Source organism: Thunnus albacares, chromosome 8 (assembly GCF_914725855.1).
Source record: "Thunnus albacares chromosome 8, fThuAlb1.1, whole genome shotgun sequence".
NCBI lineage: Eukaryota > Metazoa > Chordata > Actinopteri > Scombriformes > Scombridae > Thunnus > Thunnus albacares.
The window spans coordinates 23,983,828-24,000,476 of record NC_058113.1 but is presented as its reverse complement, the minus strand read 5'-3'; the positions used below and the strand labels follow the sequence as shown (position 1 = coordinate 24,000,476).

The following is a 16,649-nucleotide window of genomic DNA, read 5'->3' as shown; positions in this document are numbered from 1 at the left end:
GCAAACACTACCTATAGTTAACAGCAGCATAAGAGCATACAATTAATAGCAAGCATCATATCAACGACATAAGAGTGGAAATGAGGAATCAGCATATCAAAAGCATAAAGAGCCAACATTAGCAGCCAGCATATCAACAGCACACAAGCAGAAATTAGCAGCCAGAAGACTGAAGACATGCCAAGAAGACAGAAGGGTCAACAGCCACACTAGCAGCTCTATAGGTTGTACTTCTAGTACTGCTTTGAGGGTGACCTGATGGCGACCATCAAAGTCTGTATGAAATTCTCTGCCAATTCTGTTGAGATAATTCACAGGGTATCTGGAAACTTTGGCCTGCTGGTGGCACTAAATGAAAAAGGGGATCAACAAAATCATTCATTCTCTGGGAACCTTGATTAACTTGTAGGCTACTAAATATGGCAATCCATGTTGTCAAGATAATTCACCCAAAATCAAAAATTTCAACCTCATGGTGGGGCTAGAGGAAAATTTAGTAACCTAATTCATTAGGATTCATCTTTTTGGGACCATGAATGTCTGTACAACATTTTATGGCAATCCATCCAATAGTTGTTGACATATTTCAGTCTGGACCAAAGTGGTGGACCAACAGACTGACCGGCTGACATTACTATCCCTAAAACCTGGCTGCTAGTGTGGCTAAAGGCGGATTTATGGTAGGTCGCTCGACATTTTTCATAAGTGTCGCTTGACAGAAATTAAAGAGTCGTGCAACGTTTTCAATTTATGCTTCGGCGAGCTAGCTAAACTAATTAAACAAGGACGTTAGTTTACAAGTTATCTAAAGTTACAGACCAAAATATCAATAAGGAAGTTCAGTACAATCTCCATGGTGACGTTAGTAACACCATCCAATCACACTGCGCGACATAACAAAATTCTGCAGGTGCGCGACATGGAAGTAAAGTGTCATTTCTCTCGAGCGACCTACCATAAATCAGCCTTAAAGCATTACCAAGCTCACAAACATAAACTAAGCAGAAAGACATACACACAATTAGCACAAGCAGAAAATACTTAGCTTGGCGAGGAGTGAAGCGCTGTGGTCCCAAGTTGTGAGCAGTAGGTGAAGGAAAACTACTACTGCTTGAAGTGGATTTTCGGGGCAACTAACATGATCAATGGTCGACTAACATAATGGCAAGAGACACAAATACTCATTTTTAATCCACAAAACTGTCCTGAAGTTACATAATTGGAGTTTTGGCCGAATTCTTCTTTAGGAAATAACTTAAACGCAGGAGCAGCGTGCAGGTTAAATGGCCCGCCTTTACATGAAGGGTGCGCTTGATATAAGGTGCAACCGGTACCGACTGCAACACATCTACCTGAGCCAACTTTCAGGCTTCCCAGAAATTTTATTATAAAACTGTATTTCTTTAACCTTTAAAGGCACATACAGAGACACTGAACAGAAAAAAACAAATGACATAGGATGACCTTTCCATTAATCATGCTGGCAAAATGAGGCTTTCTCAGTTTTTTAAAAAAAATCTTGATATAAATCCATGGCCCAAAGGTACGAGAAGAAGAAATCTGTTCTGTATATTCGTCTGACATTTGAGCATTACGAAGAGAAACAACAGTGCATTATTTCATCTTAATACTTTAATTCTGTCATTTCCTTTGGTGGAATTATCCCTGAAAATACAGACATGGTGTAATATAGCCTACTCATAAATTAAGACTTAATTGTCTTTACAATGTAATCTGACCCCCTAAATTGATTGATATGTTCTTGTTCAAACAATGTAATTTCCTTTGAGAGGTCTCCTGAGGGTGTTTTCGAGAAGACGTTTCAAGAGTAGTTTTGTATTTTCCTTATAAACTCACCATTCATAAGGAGAAATGTCCTCATTCACACAAAGAGAATCTTCACTGCAACATACAGTACATACATTGTCCTTATTTATGCTTTCATTTTTTACTCACTACATACCTTATTGTGTGCATTTTTGTCATTAAGCGCCATACATTTTAATATACCAGTTACTTCAAGTGTCCATCAGCTCCCACACTCATACTGCATTGTTTTCATATGGATTCATTAGTCTTTAAGACACCTTGTGGTTTAATATCATGTAGTCAGTTGAAAATAACATACATAGGAAGTGCAATATCACATAGTTCAGCTCTGTCAGAGCCAATTATATCAAATGTGGCACATCACTGTCAGCCTGTTTGCATGGTGTTGCATTGTTTCTGACACAGGCTTTCAAGTCTTATAGGCTTCAGGGACTCCAGGCCCACCCACAGGTCCATGTCTCTCCTTCACAGTGGTTCCCTTGTCGCCTCATGTATCTTAGTAGTAATGCACTCTTCCAATAGTCCCTGTTCCTGACCCCAGGATATCAGGCTGGCCGTTCCTCCAAATCTCACGTATGATACGTTCCCTCTCCTCCAGTCGCTGTGCTCGCTCCAGCTCTTCAGCGGAGGTAAATACGTTCACGCTCAGTGTTCCATCTGGCAGGCTGGTGTGATTACCGGCAGGGATTTCTGTGCTGGGCAAAGGGATAGGTGCCTCTACATCCTCCCCTTCATCATCTTCTTCATCCTCACTCTCCTCGTCCTCCTCGCTGATGTCCTTTAACTGTTTTTTCTCAGGTGTGGAGGGGGCAATGTTGGTCCGTGGCTTGCAGGAGATGCGGATGACTAGGAGGCAGAGCGTCAGCACCAGGCCAAAACACACTCCAAGCACAAAGTAAAGGCCAAAGCTCTCTGGGTTTGCTACAGAAAGGATAAAAATGAACGTGAGATAAATGTCATTACTTAAAAAAAAACTTTTTCACGTCATGAGCACAGGTTGATGTAGGTATTTTGCTGGGCTTCAGAATGTGACTTACCTTTGATGTGTGCATATGCAGCTATGCTGTTGCTCAGGAGGTCCATTTCTTTTTTCTTCACATCCATGGTGATATTGACTTCGCTTTCTTCACAGCTGAAAACAGAAAATCACAGGGAACACCATATTAAATCTGACTTAAGCATATAATGCTACACAGGACTAGACACTCAATCAATGCTCTTCCAGGTGCTAAATGTCTTTCTCAGACACCCTTCCTCCAGTGTCACATTCTGTGCAACGCTTAGATGTCAAACCCACTGACCACAGCACTTCTTCATATGCCTTCGAGTGGGTATGATGAGGCATCCAAGTGTCAAACAAAAGCTCCTCTGTGTCCTCTTTAAGTACTGGCTTGATCTGGGATCATCATAATGTGTTTGGCACATGGCACGCTGCCACTGTCTTTCTCTCTGAACCATGACAGCCCTCTGTAAGAGAGGTCAAGAGTCAATTTTCCAAGTAGCCACAGAGGACTCCTTCCTGTCTGATGGGAATCCCAGATCAATTTGTGAGGCTCAGAGGAAAAGGCAAGTATGCTGTTGACTTATTTGTATTGTCTGGACATTGTGTCCTTGACATTTAAGCTGTCTATCCTTCTGGCATCCTGTCAGTCTAAGGGACTCTATTGTTCCCAAGGAAGTGTTTCTTAAAGTAAAAATTGTGGAGCCTTGCGCCAGATGAAATACAGTTCATGTTCATTCCCCTTTGCAGTCTGTTTTTTGTTTTCAGCAACTGTCTGTTTCCAGTCCTCTTTGTAACCTTAATGCTACCTCCTGACTCAGTAGCTTTTGTCCTCAAGAGAGACAAGCTGTTTAACATCTGAGAGAAAACATTTATTGGATTTGCTTGCATTGAACAGTACACGAAGGTCCTGTTGTTTTTTTTCTTTCTGTATTTTCTACCTTAACCTTCCCCAGATCCCCTGCTCCTCTACCCGGCAGCCGTTTCCTGCGAACTCTGGCTTCTCTCCTCTGCTTTGCCATTTTGTTAACAATTTCCACCTCTCTGGCTTGATGACATCATGGTGTTGCACCATGAGACACATAACAGTGTTGATGGAAACAAAGAAGAGACCAGTTCAAAATAACAGGAGGCATCTTTAATCCTTCCAGCTAATATTAGCACCATTCCCCTTTAACATGTGCTTTGTGTTGTGGCTGGCTGTGGAAAAAAAAACACTCTGTTCATGAGAAATGATGACTAACTCTGAATCCGTCCCACTCTAACCTGTGTGCACTGCTCTCTAAGTTGAACCACATGTCACTGTTCCTACACATGGATCATATGGATGTCCTCAAATTGTACAAACCACATGTTTGTGTTTGCATTACTTCCATATTGCACCCACTGATAACCTCAGTGCCTGAGTTCTATCATGATGTGAATACTGGACTTGAATAATGGACTTGAAAACACTCTATTTTCCAGTAAAAGCAGAAGTAAACAGAAATTAGATGAAGTATAGAACTTACCACAAAATGAAACAATGAAGAAAGTCCTCAGTCCCAGCTCATAATGTAATGAGAAGTTAGAGAATGGACGCGAAATGGTCAAGCTTTACTCTCTGTTTCTCCTTTACTGTTGGATCGGGGCCTGCAATCTTTGGTCCTCAGGCTAAACAGTTCATTTGGCCACCCTGAGACAAGAGCAAACACACACATACAGACGTCAAGCTACATTAGATCCAAACTCACTGAGGCTTCTGCAAATGCAAACAACGACAGGCCTATTGCAGAATACACGGTCCAGCAAGAGACTAGAGGCAGGGTTTTTTCATTCTACAGTGGGTTCACTGTGCTGTCTTGAATCCACACAGGGTAAAATGCACAGAGACTGCACAATCACAGGAATATCCAGGCTGTATAACAGCATGGAAAAGCAAAGCAAACATATCTTGATAGTCAAACTGAAATTTTTGCTAGGCAACCAATATATCCTTGGTGTTTGTTTTTGGTTTGTGTACTTGGTCAAAATTGTAATTACAAAAAAGAGGAGTGTTTTTTTTGCCGCCTCCATTAGTGTTCTCCAGGGGTTGTACATTTTTGCTTCTGACTGACAGTGTCTTTACTGTATTGATTGGTGTAATATCTTATAGTTTGTTTCACTTCAAAAACCAGTTGCAGGACCAACATTGTTAGCTGTTGCTTAGTCCCATCTGTGATTTGAGAACTCCCTACGATGTCACTCTGTGAAGTGCCGTGGTTAAAGGACTACACAAGTTTTGGCAGTCTGGCCGATGCCATTTGTGTTTTATATTAAAGCTCGAAGGTTATACAGTATGACCTTTTTCAGTCAGTAGTGAACCATAGAAGTTAATGGCGTGTCGCCAAGAAAGGCTTGCTCTCACAAGTCAGCTGCTGCCATAGGAAACAACCACCCAGAGGCTTAAATGCTGTTTCCACAAACATGTCTAAAACATTTTTATCCTCTTTTAAAAATGGAAAACATGCACAATGGCTGCAGTTACATAGTTTATACTTTCTCACACAAAAAGTGAGTAATGTCATGTCAGTTTGATGTTAAAACAATACTATCTTTTGCTGGAGGGATGCAGAGTACGGGGAAGAAAACATTCCAATTTATAGTGTGGAAATATAATTTTCCTTACACCAAAGTCCCCTCACATCTCTCGTAGCTTAAACCACAACAATCTGCTTGAAACCCCATAACAAGAGCTGCAGAATCACTTTCCTTTACTCAATAAAAGCCCTATAACTTGCTGGGGGTTACTTTACATGCCGGTGGGGGATCAAGGGCTGTTAAAAATGCTGAGCTTTGAGGTTTTCTAGCTTGTACGCCTGTTTGGGAAAAAGCTCCTCTGCCAGCTACAGTTGGTTTAGCAGAGCCTGTGTGCTTTCCAGGGCAGATTTTGATCTTGCTGACTCTTGGCAGATCCTATGTACACTGCAGAGCGCCTGACTAAGGCAGCGCTTGGGGGCTAAGTGACAGAGCGGTCACTATGGCAACATGCTTTCCAGGCCACCCCCTCGGTCCCCACGGGAGCGAGACGATGGGCCTTTTGTTTCTGCTCTGCACCATAGGGATGGACCTATGCGTTGTCTTCCTGTCGAGCTTCCTTCCTTTCTTTTCAATTATGAACAAGTTCATCTCCTAGCTCCCGCAGAGTCTAATCCCTCCCTGCTAATGGAATCTATTCATCACTATCCAAGCAGAGCTGAAGAACATGGTCTTTCAATGAGATATTTTGTTTTTGTCTCAAGGGTAATAAAGTGAACGGCTCGAATGACTGCAGTTATTCTTCAAGCCAAGGTCAAAGCTAATGACTGGACACCTACAGTACAGTAACTGGCCTCTTTTCATACTGGAATGCAGCAAACCTGAGCTTCATCAGGACTCAGGCATTTGTTACTGGTGGTTAATGACAACTGGAGACCTGTTTAAAGCCTATCTAAACACTAATTATCCGGCCCTGTTGTTTTGTTGTGTTTTTGTTTTACCCTAAGAAGGAAATTATTAACAGACCTCCTCTTCCCTGCCCTGTACTATCCCATGACTCAACTTTCAGTCATTTTCAAGTGACCCAATTTGCTTTTCTGTTACAGATGTTGCCCTTCCCTACAGCCTTGAAAACCAGCCCTTCATTATAACAAAGGAGTCATGCGTTAGTGATTTGCACTAGTATCAGTTTTGCACACATCATGTTCAAACCTAGGAGCCCTAGGTTCGAACATGATGATTAGGGCTCCTGACGTAATCAAACACTGACACTAACCATGGCAACTGAACAGAACAAACCAAACTCCAAATGATACTTTGTGATTTCATCATTTTGGCTGGGACCAGGATAGTCTTGCACTTTGGCAAAAATCAATCAAGTAAACAAAGCTTTGCACTCCTCACACTCTAAACTGCAATTTTTGGGGAGTGCTGGTTGGTGGGAGCGTTCACACCAACTGCTCTACGATAGATGTGAGTATATCTCAAGAAACAGGACACCATGTGGTCTTATTGTGTGACAAACCTGCATAAAGTTTCAGTTGCAATGTGTGCTAGGACTGGTCACGTATGGGTTTTAGTAAAAGCTTTCCTCTGCCTTTTAATATTTTTTATTCACAGAGTGGAATGCATGGCACTAAAGATATATGATATAATAAAATTTTCCAGTGATCATGCCAAACATGCTGCAGCACATGTCTTTGTGCCATGTCTGGGCTCCTGTGACGTTAATGTTTTAGTCCTATTTTTTGTCCCTGCTATCTTATGATTTGCTCTTTCCTGGCCTCATATCCTGAGGTGAAACACTCACAGACATCCCCTTCCTGAGTCTTTGCACGTTGCTGACTATTAAATAATCATTAACCCATCCTGACATGGCTCAAATAGTGTGGGAAAGCAACCCACAGAGATGTCTAAATCTCATTTTAAATCAGTTGAATACAACAAAATACAATGCCAGTGACACATTTTAAAGGTTACAACTAGATCAACTAATTCTTCCCAAAATCTGTCAGTGAATAATGAGTTATTTATGTTAGGTCAAAGCAGAAAATGTCTTCCGACTAAAGCCAGTGTAAACACAATATGGTATGGCGTTGTGGCCTGAAAAGAGGTCAAGCGCTATTTCTGACTGAGCATTGTTTGTTTTGGTTTGGATGAAGGAGCTGTGTGGTAGTGTAACATTGTTGTTTTCATCCACTCGATGATAACCACAATGGCCCTTCCTTCCCACAAGGTTTGTCTCTTTCCGCAGGGACTGTCTCAGAACAACGTCTTCCTTCAGTATCGTTTCCCGTATCTAAGACAGAATGACTGATCTGTCTACTGTACACAAGTGTCAACTGGGTGATTGATCAGCTGCCTCATAACAGGGGCAGACCTCCAAAGCACGTTTGTCACAGAATAGAGGCACTTTTCCCCAGATACTTCACCAGCAACACTTCTTTCATAAACCATCCAACCATCCACAATGCTCCTCTTCCACTATGAAGAAATCAAAGTCATAACCCTTCAGTGGAATTTATGCAGGGAGTCAAGCCACATTTGATTTATACACAGAAGATGAAAAGGTCAGATTACACAAGGGAGCAAGTCAGTGTTATTTCCTCATTGTAATGACACACGCCAAACCGCAGAGGGAAAGAAATATTTTTAATTCCAAGAATGTCTGTGCAGCTGAAACAATTCCTGGCATAACAGATGGTCTTTCTGCGGTTCGGCCGGGACAAAGCCTCACAGAATGAGAGTGGTCAGATTTGAATTTAATCACATTTCATCGTTTTTCAACTCCAAGTCCACACACATGCTCTCTCCTCCTCTAGCGAGGGAGATCACAGAAGCTGCCATGAGAATTTATAGCATCTTGTGTCTTTGCCCTTGATTATGTTCATTATAAAGTTCCTCCTTTGATTCTGTAGAAGCTACTGAAGAAGAAAAAATCAGTCTGGACTTAATGATGCACAGAGTCACACAAATCAATCTGGGTAATTTATTCACTATTCTCAGCTTATGGAGCTCATTTTGAAACCCAACATGTTCCCCTTATATAAATATACTGAATCAAAGCTCGGTCTTGGCTCAGTTATTCTCTCACTCACAGTAGCTGTTGAAAGGTTAACAGTTACCTAGGAGCTGCCAAGGAATCTGAAACTGTATCACAAAAATATCTGCTGGATGTCTCTTCAAGACATTTATCACACACCTGTAATCAAGCCAGAGAATGGACTCCCAAGTCTTAGAACATAATGGAACTTCAAGCTCTCCCCAAAACAGCAAAGGTACAGGCGATTATTTTCCACATGGTAAACAGAAACATTGTCCAAACCAAGATATCTGTTTGCAGTGTCTGTAAAAGTATTCATGAAGGTCCACAGGGTGAAGGTAATTTCTTGTGGACGCCACAGTGAGCTTTTCTTTTTACATCCAAGAAGGAGATGCAAAGGACGTTTCTGGAGAAAGCGGGAGCCCATTTCTTCCCAGTTCCTCTTGACATGAAGATCTCAGAGGTTTCAAGCTGTGCTAACTGTTAGTGCTGCTTCCTCCTTGTCAAGGCCTGCCAGTATCTGACCAAGAGAAAGGGTTGTTGCATTTGGAAATAGGACAGGCATGTGGTTGCCTGCAGGACAGAGACATGGACAGACCTCATTTCATGGTTAGTTTTATCCTCTTTTGCGCTGAATCAATGAGATACGCTATTTAGAATGTGATGAACTGAAAACAGTAAAGGCCAGAACAAATCATACATAAAGAGAAGAGTGACTACTCTCAAAGACGCGATGAGTAGCTAGACATCTAGAAGCGAGGGGGAGATTGTAAAGTACTTGAAGAGATAAGCAATCTACAGAAAATGCATTTAAAGGTAGCGGACAGGTATTCACATTTCCTGGTATGTGATGAATACTGTGCTCGAACTCCCCTAGTCTTTTGCAAGAGGTTCCAAGCACTCCAGAGGCAGCATATATGGGCTGGTGACTTTGACACTAAATTATCCTGATGTTATAATCCCTACCCAATCCTAATCCTCTGTGCAGGTAAAACAAACACATTTTAAGTCATATTTGACCCCATTTTGAACTACACTGTTCTGCCAGCTGCAAAGACAAACAGTCCCAATGAATGCATAGTCAGAACTTGCCTAACTTTTATTGAGTTTCCTCTTGAATGGCTAAAGTGGAAATAAATTTAGATCTAAACTTGTGTTTGTGCAGCATTCAAACGTTGACATTTTTGTTCCATTACACGACTCAAATCTTATCCGAACTTCTTGAATATGTTTTAGTGTTTGATATATCAAGCTGAAAGAAAGCCTTGTGTTTTTTTCATGTGTTGATGTATTTGGCTTTGGGCATGTACTTTATTTGACATACACTCAATGAACAACAGCTTTGCTTTCAAGGGCAAAAACCTTTCCAGGGGTAAACACAGAATCAAGCCATTCAGGCATTGTTGACGGCGTATTATTTGACTTAAGATACTTTTCAAGAAGAGTTATAAATTCAACATGGCTGGGTATGCCAATGTGACACCAGCTTGGCTCAGAGTAACTGCAACCCTTACCCGAATGAATCCCTGTGTATCCTCGTGTCATAAAAAGTGAACCACAGTGCATTGCTTGTACTACGAAGAGCATGTTCTGTGGGCCATGGCAGGTAATGGGAGAGTAATGGAGATATGGGACTGAGCTGGGGGTTAGGGCAAGTGGTTAATAGCACCCAGATGTGTTCCTGATGTGAGGCAGAGCCAGAATGCTTTGCTATGTAAATCAAGAGGAGATATCCCACGTACCATCTTCATACTGATGTTATCACGGTACCAGTCAAGCAAATCAAACAGTGCTCATGGCATTAGGAAGCCGCATTTGAACCTCAGCTGTGTGTGTGTTTGTTGATGGGGTTTATGTGTGTATGTGTGTGCGTGTACAGTATGCTGTATATGTGTGTTGACAGTAACTGGTTGTCTGTGTATGTTTCTGTATATTGAATATGATTCACATGAACATTTCTCTCTGATTCTCCAAAGCACAGTGGGCTTTAGATCATCCCAAACTCCAAGCTCCAAAAATAGAGCCATGATCTCACCCCTTTCATCGATCTGGGCCACCATCCAGCAGCACGCCAGCACCGCATACTGTATCAATTACATGGACCCTACGGATTACTCTGTGACACAAAACACGTGTATGCCCTTTCCATGATTGGGTCTGTAGCATTAGCTGCATATGCTTATGGACATGCCGCAGCTCCATGAGATTTAGTGGGTTCAGATATATTATTGTGACAGGGAGTTTGTGTATAAAAGTGAAGGCTGGTTGCATGTTTTCAGATATTTAAAGGGTTTTTGTAGACCTTTGTGACTTCTACAAAGGTCTACTAGTGACCACTTGTAATTACAAAAACATCTGTATTGTCAATGGTCACGTTGCCCCTTCAGTTACAGTAGCATCATGTTTTTACAATAGAGATGAGTGAGTAAGCTCCTCAGAGGACTGATCTAACAGAAATGTCTACTGAAATTATATTTGATCATAATAATGCTTTGTCATTTGGCTTTTGCAGCTTAGGAATGAGATGTCTTGTGATGGTTGTTAGGTTGTTGGAGTGGGCGATTAGGAAAATGTTCCAAAACAAGAGTAAAAGTAAAAAGAATAAAAAGGAAATCTCAGTGAAGTTTTGCCATTACCACTAATTCTTTGGGACAGTAAATCATGTTGTAAATGTTTTATTGGTATGACATATTAGCACATTTTTGGTGATTGTTCTGGCTCTTGCTGAGTCTATTAAATACCACCTCCAGATAGCTTGGTAAAATGGTTACATTACATAAATAGGTTCACATCACATAGGGAGAACTGAGTCTGATTTCAGTTAAGTTGTCAATCTTACCTCCTGCTTACTGAAAAAACCTGCAAGCTGCAGTTTGTTTTTCCAGGAACAAATATTCCAACAGACTTTAAACTAAATAAAAGACCACACCTTTATATTACCTCTGTGTATGTATGTGCGTGTGTGTGTCTGTGTGTCTGTGTGTCTGTGTGTATTCAAGATAGGAGTGTATATATGTGCTTATAGGCAAACCCACTGGACTTAGCATGTCAAACATTTGCCTGAGCTTTAACAGAAGAGAGTCTGGGCCAGTGAAGCTCCTACTAGAGAACAATAAGCCCTGAGCCATCAGTGGTGGATGGGAGCTTTGCTAAACGCAGTGTCTGAGACAGATCGTTCATCAAACTCCTGTTTCTCAATGACTCTAAAGTATACACTTGGTAACTTAATGTGAGTGAGATTAGACCCTCTAGTAAGCAGACTATAACTTCTTGTCATTTATATGTTAAAGAGAATCACTGTTAAAGGTGCAGTCAGTAAACTTTTCACTATATTCACAGTGTTATTTGTACCATTTGCTGACCATAATAAAACAATTTTATAAGGGTTTGAAAAGGGCATTCATAAAGAAACAATTACTGTAGTTTAAAAGTCAAACTAATCATTAATGAATCACCTTTGATCAAATAAAGATATGGATTCAAGTTTCATTTTTCTGTGCACAGCAGCCTTTAGCCAGAGAGCAGCAGCAACAATAGTAAATCACCAACAGGAATAATAAGATGAAGAGAACCTGGTGTTTGAGTTTGAACCTGGCTCTGTCATGGGAATGTGTATAGTTGGCGTCCTAAACATCAGCTGGCCTGAATTTCAGGAGTGTTTCAATTTTTCATTCATTAATTTGTTTCTAAGGGATATTTGCTTAGCTTTTTCAGTTAATTATTCATCTGTATTGTGACAGTGTGACCTTGTGATCACCAGTAAAAGCAAATCAAAGTAATACAACAGTTACTGCTCCTTAAAGTGTGAGTTAGGCAAAAGTAAAACTATTTTTCTCTGCTGAGGCACAGATCGCCAGGGTTTATAAATGTGTCAAAGGTCAAACTAGACTGCAAGCAATACCATGGTGTGCCAGTCTGGGAGAGCTTTGGAGAAAGGAGCAAAACGTGATGGCAGAACTGCATCATGAAATGCATTTAATGTATGTATTTTGAAGCTTTTCCATTTACTTATAGCTATTTGCTTTTATCAGGACGCTAGCTGAATGACCTGACAAGCTAATAGTTAACTCTCGATTAGAAATAAAATTCTCTGTGGGCTAAAGTAATGTTGGTACATAAGAAAAACATTATATATAAAAAACTTTAAGACCCACTTTAATGGCAAATTACCCTTTTCTTATAAGTGCAGTCTTAAGTTTATGATAATTGATTTTTTAGTACAATGTTCTCCCTAAGCCATACACCAAATGAGAAACTGACAATTAAAGGAGCTGCTCTGTACAGACTCCTCTGAGGATGAGGTGACTGGGAAAACATCTGTTGGGACTATCTTGTGATAACAGTTTATGACACTGTAATACTGCTACACAACAAAGCTTATTTGTGAGCCTGCTAGATCAGCTAAATTCATTATTCCATGACATCATCACATACTCTGGCTTCTGGCTCAATGGAGGTGATTCTTGTTCATAAAATTTGATCATCCTAAACAATTACTTTTATGAAGTGTTTACCCTTTCAAATTTTGTATCCTCATAAAGCATGTTTCATCTTTTGTCTTGCACAGGGTTGAGTTTATTTCTTGTAACTGTGTTATACTTTCTACATGGGGTTCTTTTCTCTTGACTTATTGCAACACTGAGTATGCTGAAACCTTTTGTATCTCACCCACAAACAGATTAGTACCATGGGAGTTTAGACAAGCAGTTCAAATCAGGGATTGACCTGTGTCCTTTGGGTATATAGAGCAAGTTAACAACCATCCTCGGGACAGATAAGACAGGCCGACTGATAAGTGAGTCAGTGGGGGGTTTTGGAAAAAGGAAAGTCTGTTGGCATGAATAGCTTAGAGAGGAAAGGTCATACAGAAGTCAACTCTTCCCAGCCAGCCTTGAAGGGGTTAGTTAACTAAACATTCACACTCATCCTATGGAGGTTTATCTGATTGACTGGAGGAGGCACGGCTAAAGTGCAACCAGCCCACTCAGATAGTGTAAATTAAAGGAGACCCCTGAGAGCAACCCAGCCCGGTCCAGCCCCCACCCATCACCTCCCTCCTCCCTCACCTCGCTTTCTCTTCTCTCCTCTGATAAGAGGTGCTAACCACAAACGTCCAGTGGAGAGAGAGCAATGGGAGATGAAGCATATGGTTAACTGCTGTTCAGCGTGACTGTTTCCACGGAAACATTTAAAAAAGGGGAACAGCTGAAAAAGAAATAGAGCCATATGCACCATGTGTACACTTTTCATGCCTCCTTTTAAACTTTTAAACTCCTGTGACATCTCTCACCTCAGTTGTTTTTGATGATATTACATCTGCTCTTTTTGGCTTCACGCAAAATGCAAAAAAGAGACAGGGGGTTGCTTTGATTGTAACAAGGTGATAACTAATTCATCACCACAAGGTTAGGCAATAATGTGCAGCTGCACAGGAAAGCCGTACCCAGGCTCTCCTGTCCTGTCTCTGCTGTAAGTGCTGCATCAGCTCCTCTTTGGCATCGCTTTGTCACAAACACACATATGTAGCAGGACTAATGCACTGACACTGTTAGGAGGAACGTGATATTTAGTCCAGGACTAATAATCAAAACATAGTGTCATGCTGTAAAAAGTGAGCATCAGTGTCTAAAAGGCTTACTCTGTTAACTTACTATACTAATACTCTTTAACCAAAGTGTATTAAAATATAAAAAACCACACAAGAAACTTGTGTTTCATTCAAAATGAAACCCACTACCCCCTAAGATCTGCAGTGATGGAGAACAGATATTCAACTTTATAGCACTTGGAAGTTTTCCCAAACACATGTACATCTAAACAAGCCAACCAAACTAGAGTTTTAGATCACATGAGCTGCCTGAAAACTAACAGAAAACATCATGCAGTTATCTTCTGCTGTTGCAAAGAACAGTGACAGAAAACCTGCTGTTGCCTGGGGTTTCTATTGCACACACTGAAATAAATGATCAAACTCACCAGTTTGTGATGACAAAAAAGTCCCTCTGAAACTGTTCAGTTCACACAGGGAGCTTCAGGCTAACTGCAAATCTCAGGCGTCTTTCCCTCCAAATTTGGAAAAAAAAACGGCATCACAAACACAGCAGTCCTGTCTGTTTCAGTTGGTTCCCTGTTGCTGCTGTGGTCAAGTCCTGAAGAGCGTGTGTGTCTGCCTGAGTGTGTGTGTGTGTGTGTGTGTGTGTGTGTGTGTATGGATTCTGGGGAAGAGGTGGTAACTTCCTCTCAAAGTTAGAGACGGAGTGAGTAACAGAGTTTTCTCTCTCCCGGCTCCAGTCGACAAGAAGCAGGAAAAGCTGTCATACTATCCCCCCTTTTCAGATGGAAAAAAAAAGAGGAAAAGCCTAAAAAGGGCAAGCTCGGGGAAGGGGTGGGGTTGAGGGGGGGGGGGGGGCGGCTTTCTCTCTGTTGTTAAGGAAACAGGCAGAAAGCAACTCCAGGCAAATTAGCTCAAGTTTTTCCATGCACAGTTCAGTGTGACAGAATAACAACAACAACAAAGAAATAACACTGTGTACAGTATGTAGAGCAGATGATGTAGAGCTGTGTATGTTTTTACCAGTGATTTGCTTTACAGGATATTAGATTTTGCACTTTACAGTTAATTTAGAGCTACATTCATTCTGGTTCTGTTGGGTGTGGTGGAAAGAAGAATCTGAGCCATTTAAAGTAATGAAACATATTCATCCTCCTGGTGATAATTTTCATGAGCCTATACATAACATGCTCATAATGCAGTCTCAAGTATGTTCATGCAATATAGGCTAAACCATTTTGTGCTGTGAGAAAAAGTGTCCTAAGAGCTTCTCCAGCATGTGTGCAGTTGCAGATTTATTACATCTCATTTGTGGTCTTATGCTGCCACAGTGCTTACAATACAATGAAGAATCTTCTCAGTCCTTTTACATTTTGAATTTATCATCAATTCAGAAATGTTACGAGCATTTGCAAGTTATTACACTGGGGTCACGTTCCTAGCAGAACTAGTACACAGCTATAATGAGAAGGTTAAATGATTTTGGTGAAAGCAACCTCACACAAAACATGGTGAACATATAAACGCAATAATATGTCAACTCTAGTGCTGAAGGAGTTGACATGCTAATTGCTAACAGCTGTGAGCTACATGAAAAAAAGACCTCTAATATCTGTTTCAATGATCACTGACAATGTTGTTTTCTAGCATCAGGATGCTGCATGTCACCTATGTCCACAGAACCTGCTTTATTGCCAACATTTCCTCAACTGTAAGAGCTTTCTACCATCTCAGCAGGCTCAGCTGTAAATCTCTGCGGTCACCGACCTCAGTCTTGACCAAATTTTATTGAAGCCGAACACTCGGAAGGGCATAGTGACATTTTTCATGAGTGCAACCCCTACTCTTCATGTGAAAAATAGGGAAGAAAAGCTGAGAGCCGTAAAATCAAGAGTTCATTTTATTCTTCCAAAGGGTCAGCATTCGAGCAGGGCTGTTATTGTGCTACACCCTGCAGATGTAGAAAGATGGCTTGAAAGAACATCTTGATCTCGATCCCACATATTCCCACTCGCTAACCTGAGAAGCCTGCCCATGAAGGGATACAAAATCTTGTGATGGACTCACTTCAGTTGTCAATCAAACATTCTCGACGTGCCTTATTCTCACATTTCTGCTTTTCACTCTCCCCTCATAATAAAAAAAAAAATCCTGGATGCAAACAAGAATATGATATTGCTCCCTGTCAACTCAATTGATGAAGAGGAGGTGTAGAGGCCGGGGTTTTGGGAAAAGAGTACAGTCCCCCTGCTCAGTGCCAGGATTTAAATGTTTTTTTCTGAGCTGCATCAGTGATCACATTCCTGCCTGGATCTCCTCATGGCTGGCAGATGTCCACCTGTCCCTGGGGCTGATTTATACTCCAGCACTGGGTTGGTCTGAGGAGGGTGGATAAGTTAGGGGCAGGGGAACAGAGATGAGCACAGGAAGGAAGAAAAGAAGAAGAAAGAAACTGCAAGCAAAGGGAGAGGAGGTGAAAATGAGGCTTAAAGAGAAATGAGAGCAGTTTAATTACAGGGCACCTACTGTATGGCTGTCAAGGCAGACTTTTCCTGGATCATGTCAGACAAACCCAAGCATGCAGTGTGGCGCTAAATGTAAATACACAGTATATCATGATAAGCTGTTGTGGAGGCGGAAATGAGAAGGGATATGTGGCTGATGACTGGGGAGAGTCTGTCTGCAGGTGGGACAGGATGATGGAGACTGAAGAAGGGGGGCAGGTGTGG

General features: G+C 41.3%; 1 protein-coding gene across 2 annotated transcripts; it reads right to left on the bottom strand.

The window, feature by feature from the left end:
• Positions 1 to 1,517: 1,517 nt before the first annotated feature.
• On the bottom strand, positions 1,518 to 14,654 carry eva1ba (eva-1 homolog Ba (C. elegans)). 2 transcript variants are annotated; one of them, XM_044358203.1, is made up of 4 exons: positions 14,346 to 14,653; positions 4,342 to 4,505; positions 2,868 to 2,962; positions 1,518 to 2,751 (listed from the first exon to the last, which is right to left on the bottom strand). In XM_044358203.1, the coding sequence occupies exons 3-4, from the start codon at positions 2,932 to 2,934 to the stop codon at positions 2,327 to 2,329; spliced, it is 492 nt and encodes a 163-aa protein (XP_044214138.1). In that variant the 5' UTR covers positions 2,935 to 2,962; positions 4,342 to 4,505; positions 14,346 to 14,653; the 3' UTR covers positions 1,518 to 2,326. The 2 variants fall into 2 exon arrangements, with proteins under 2 accessions (XP_044214138.1, XP_044214139.1); XM_044358204.1 differs by lacking the exon at positions 4,342 to 4,505 and having other exon boundaries at positions 14,346 to 14,654.
• Between the last annotated feature and the right edge of the window lie 1,995 nt (positions 14,655 to 16,649).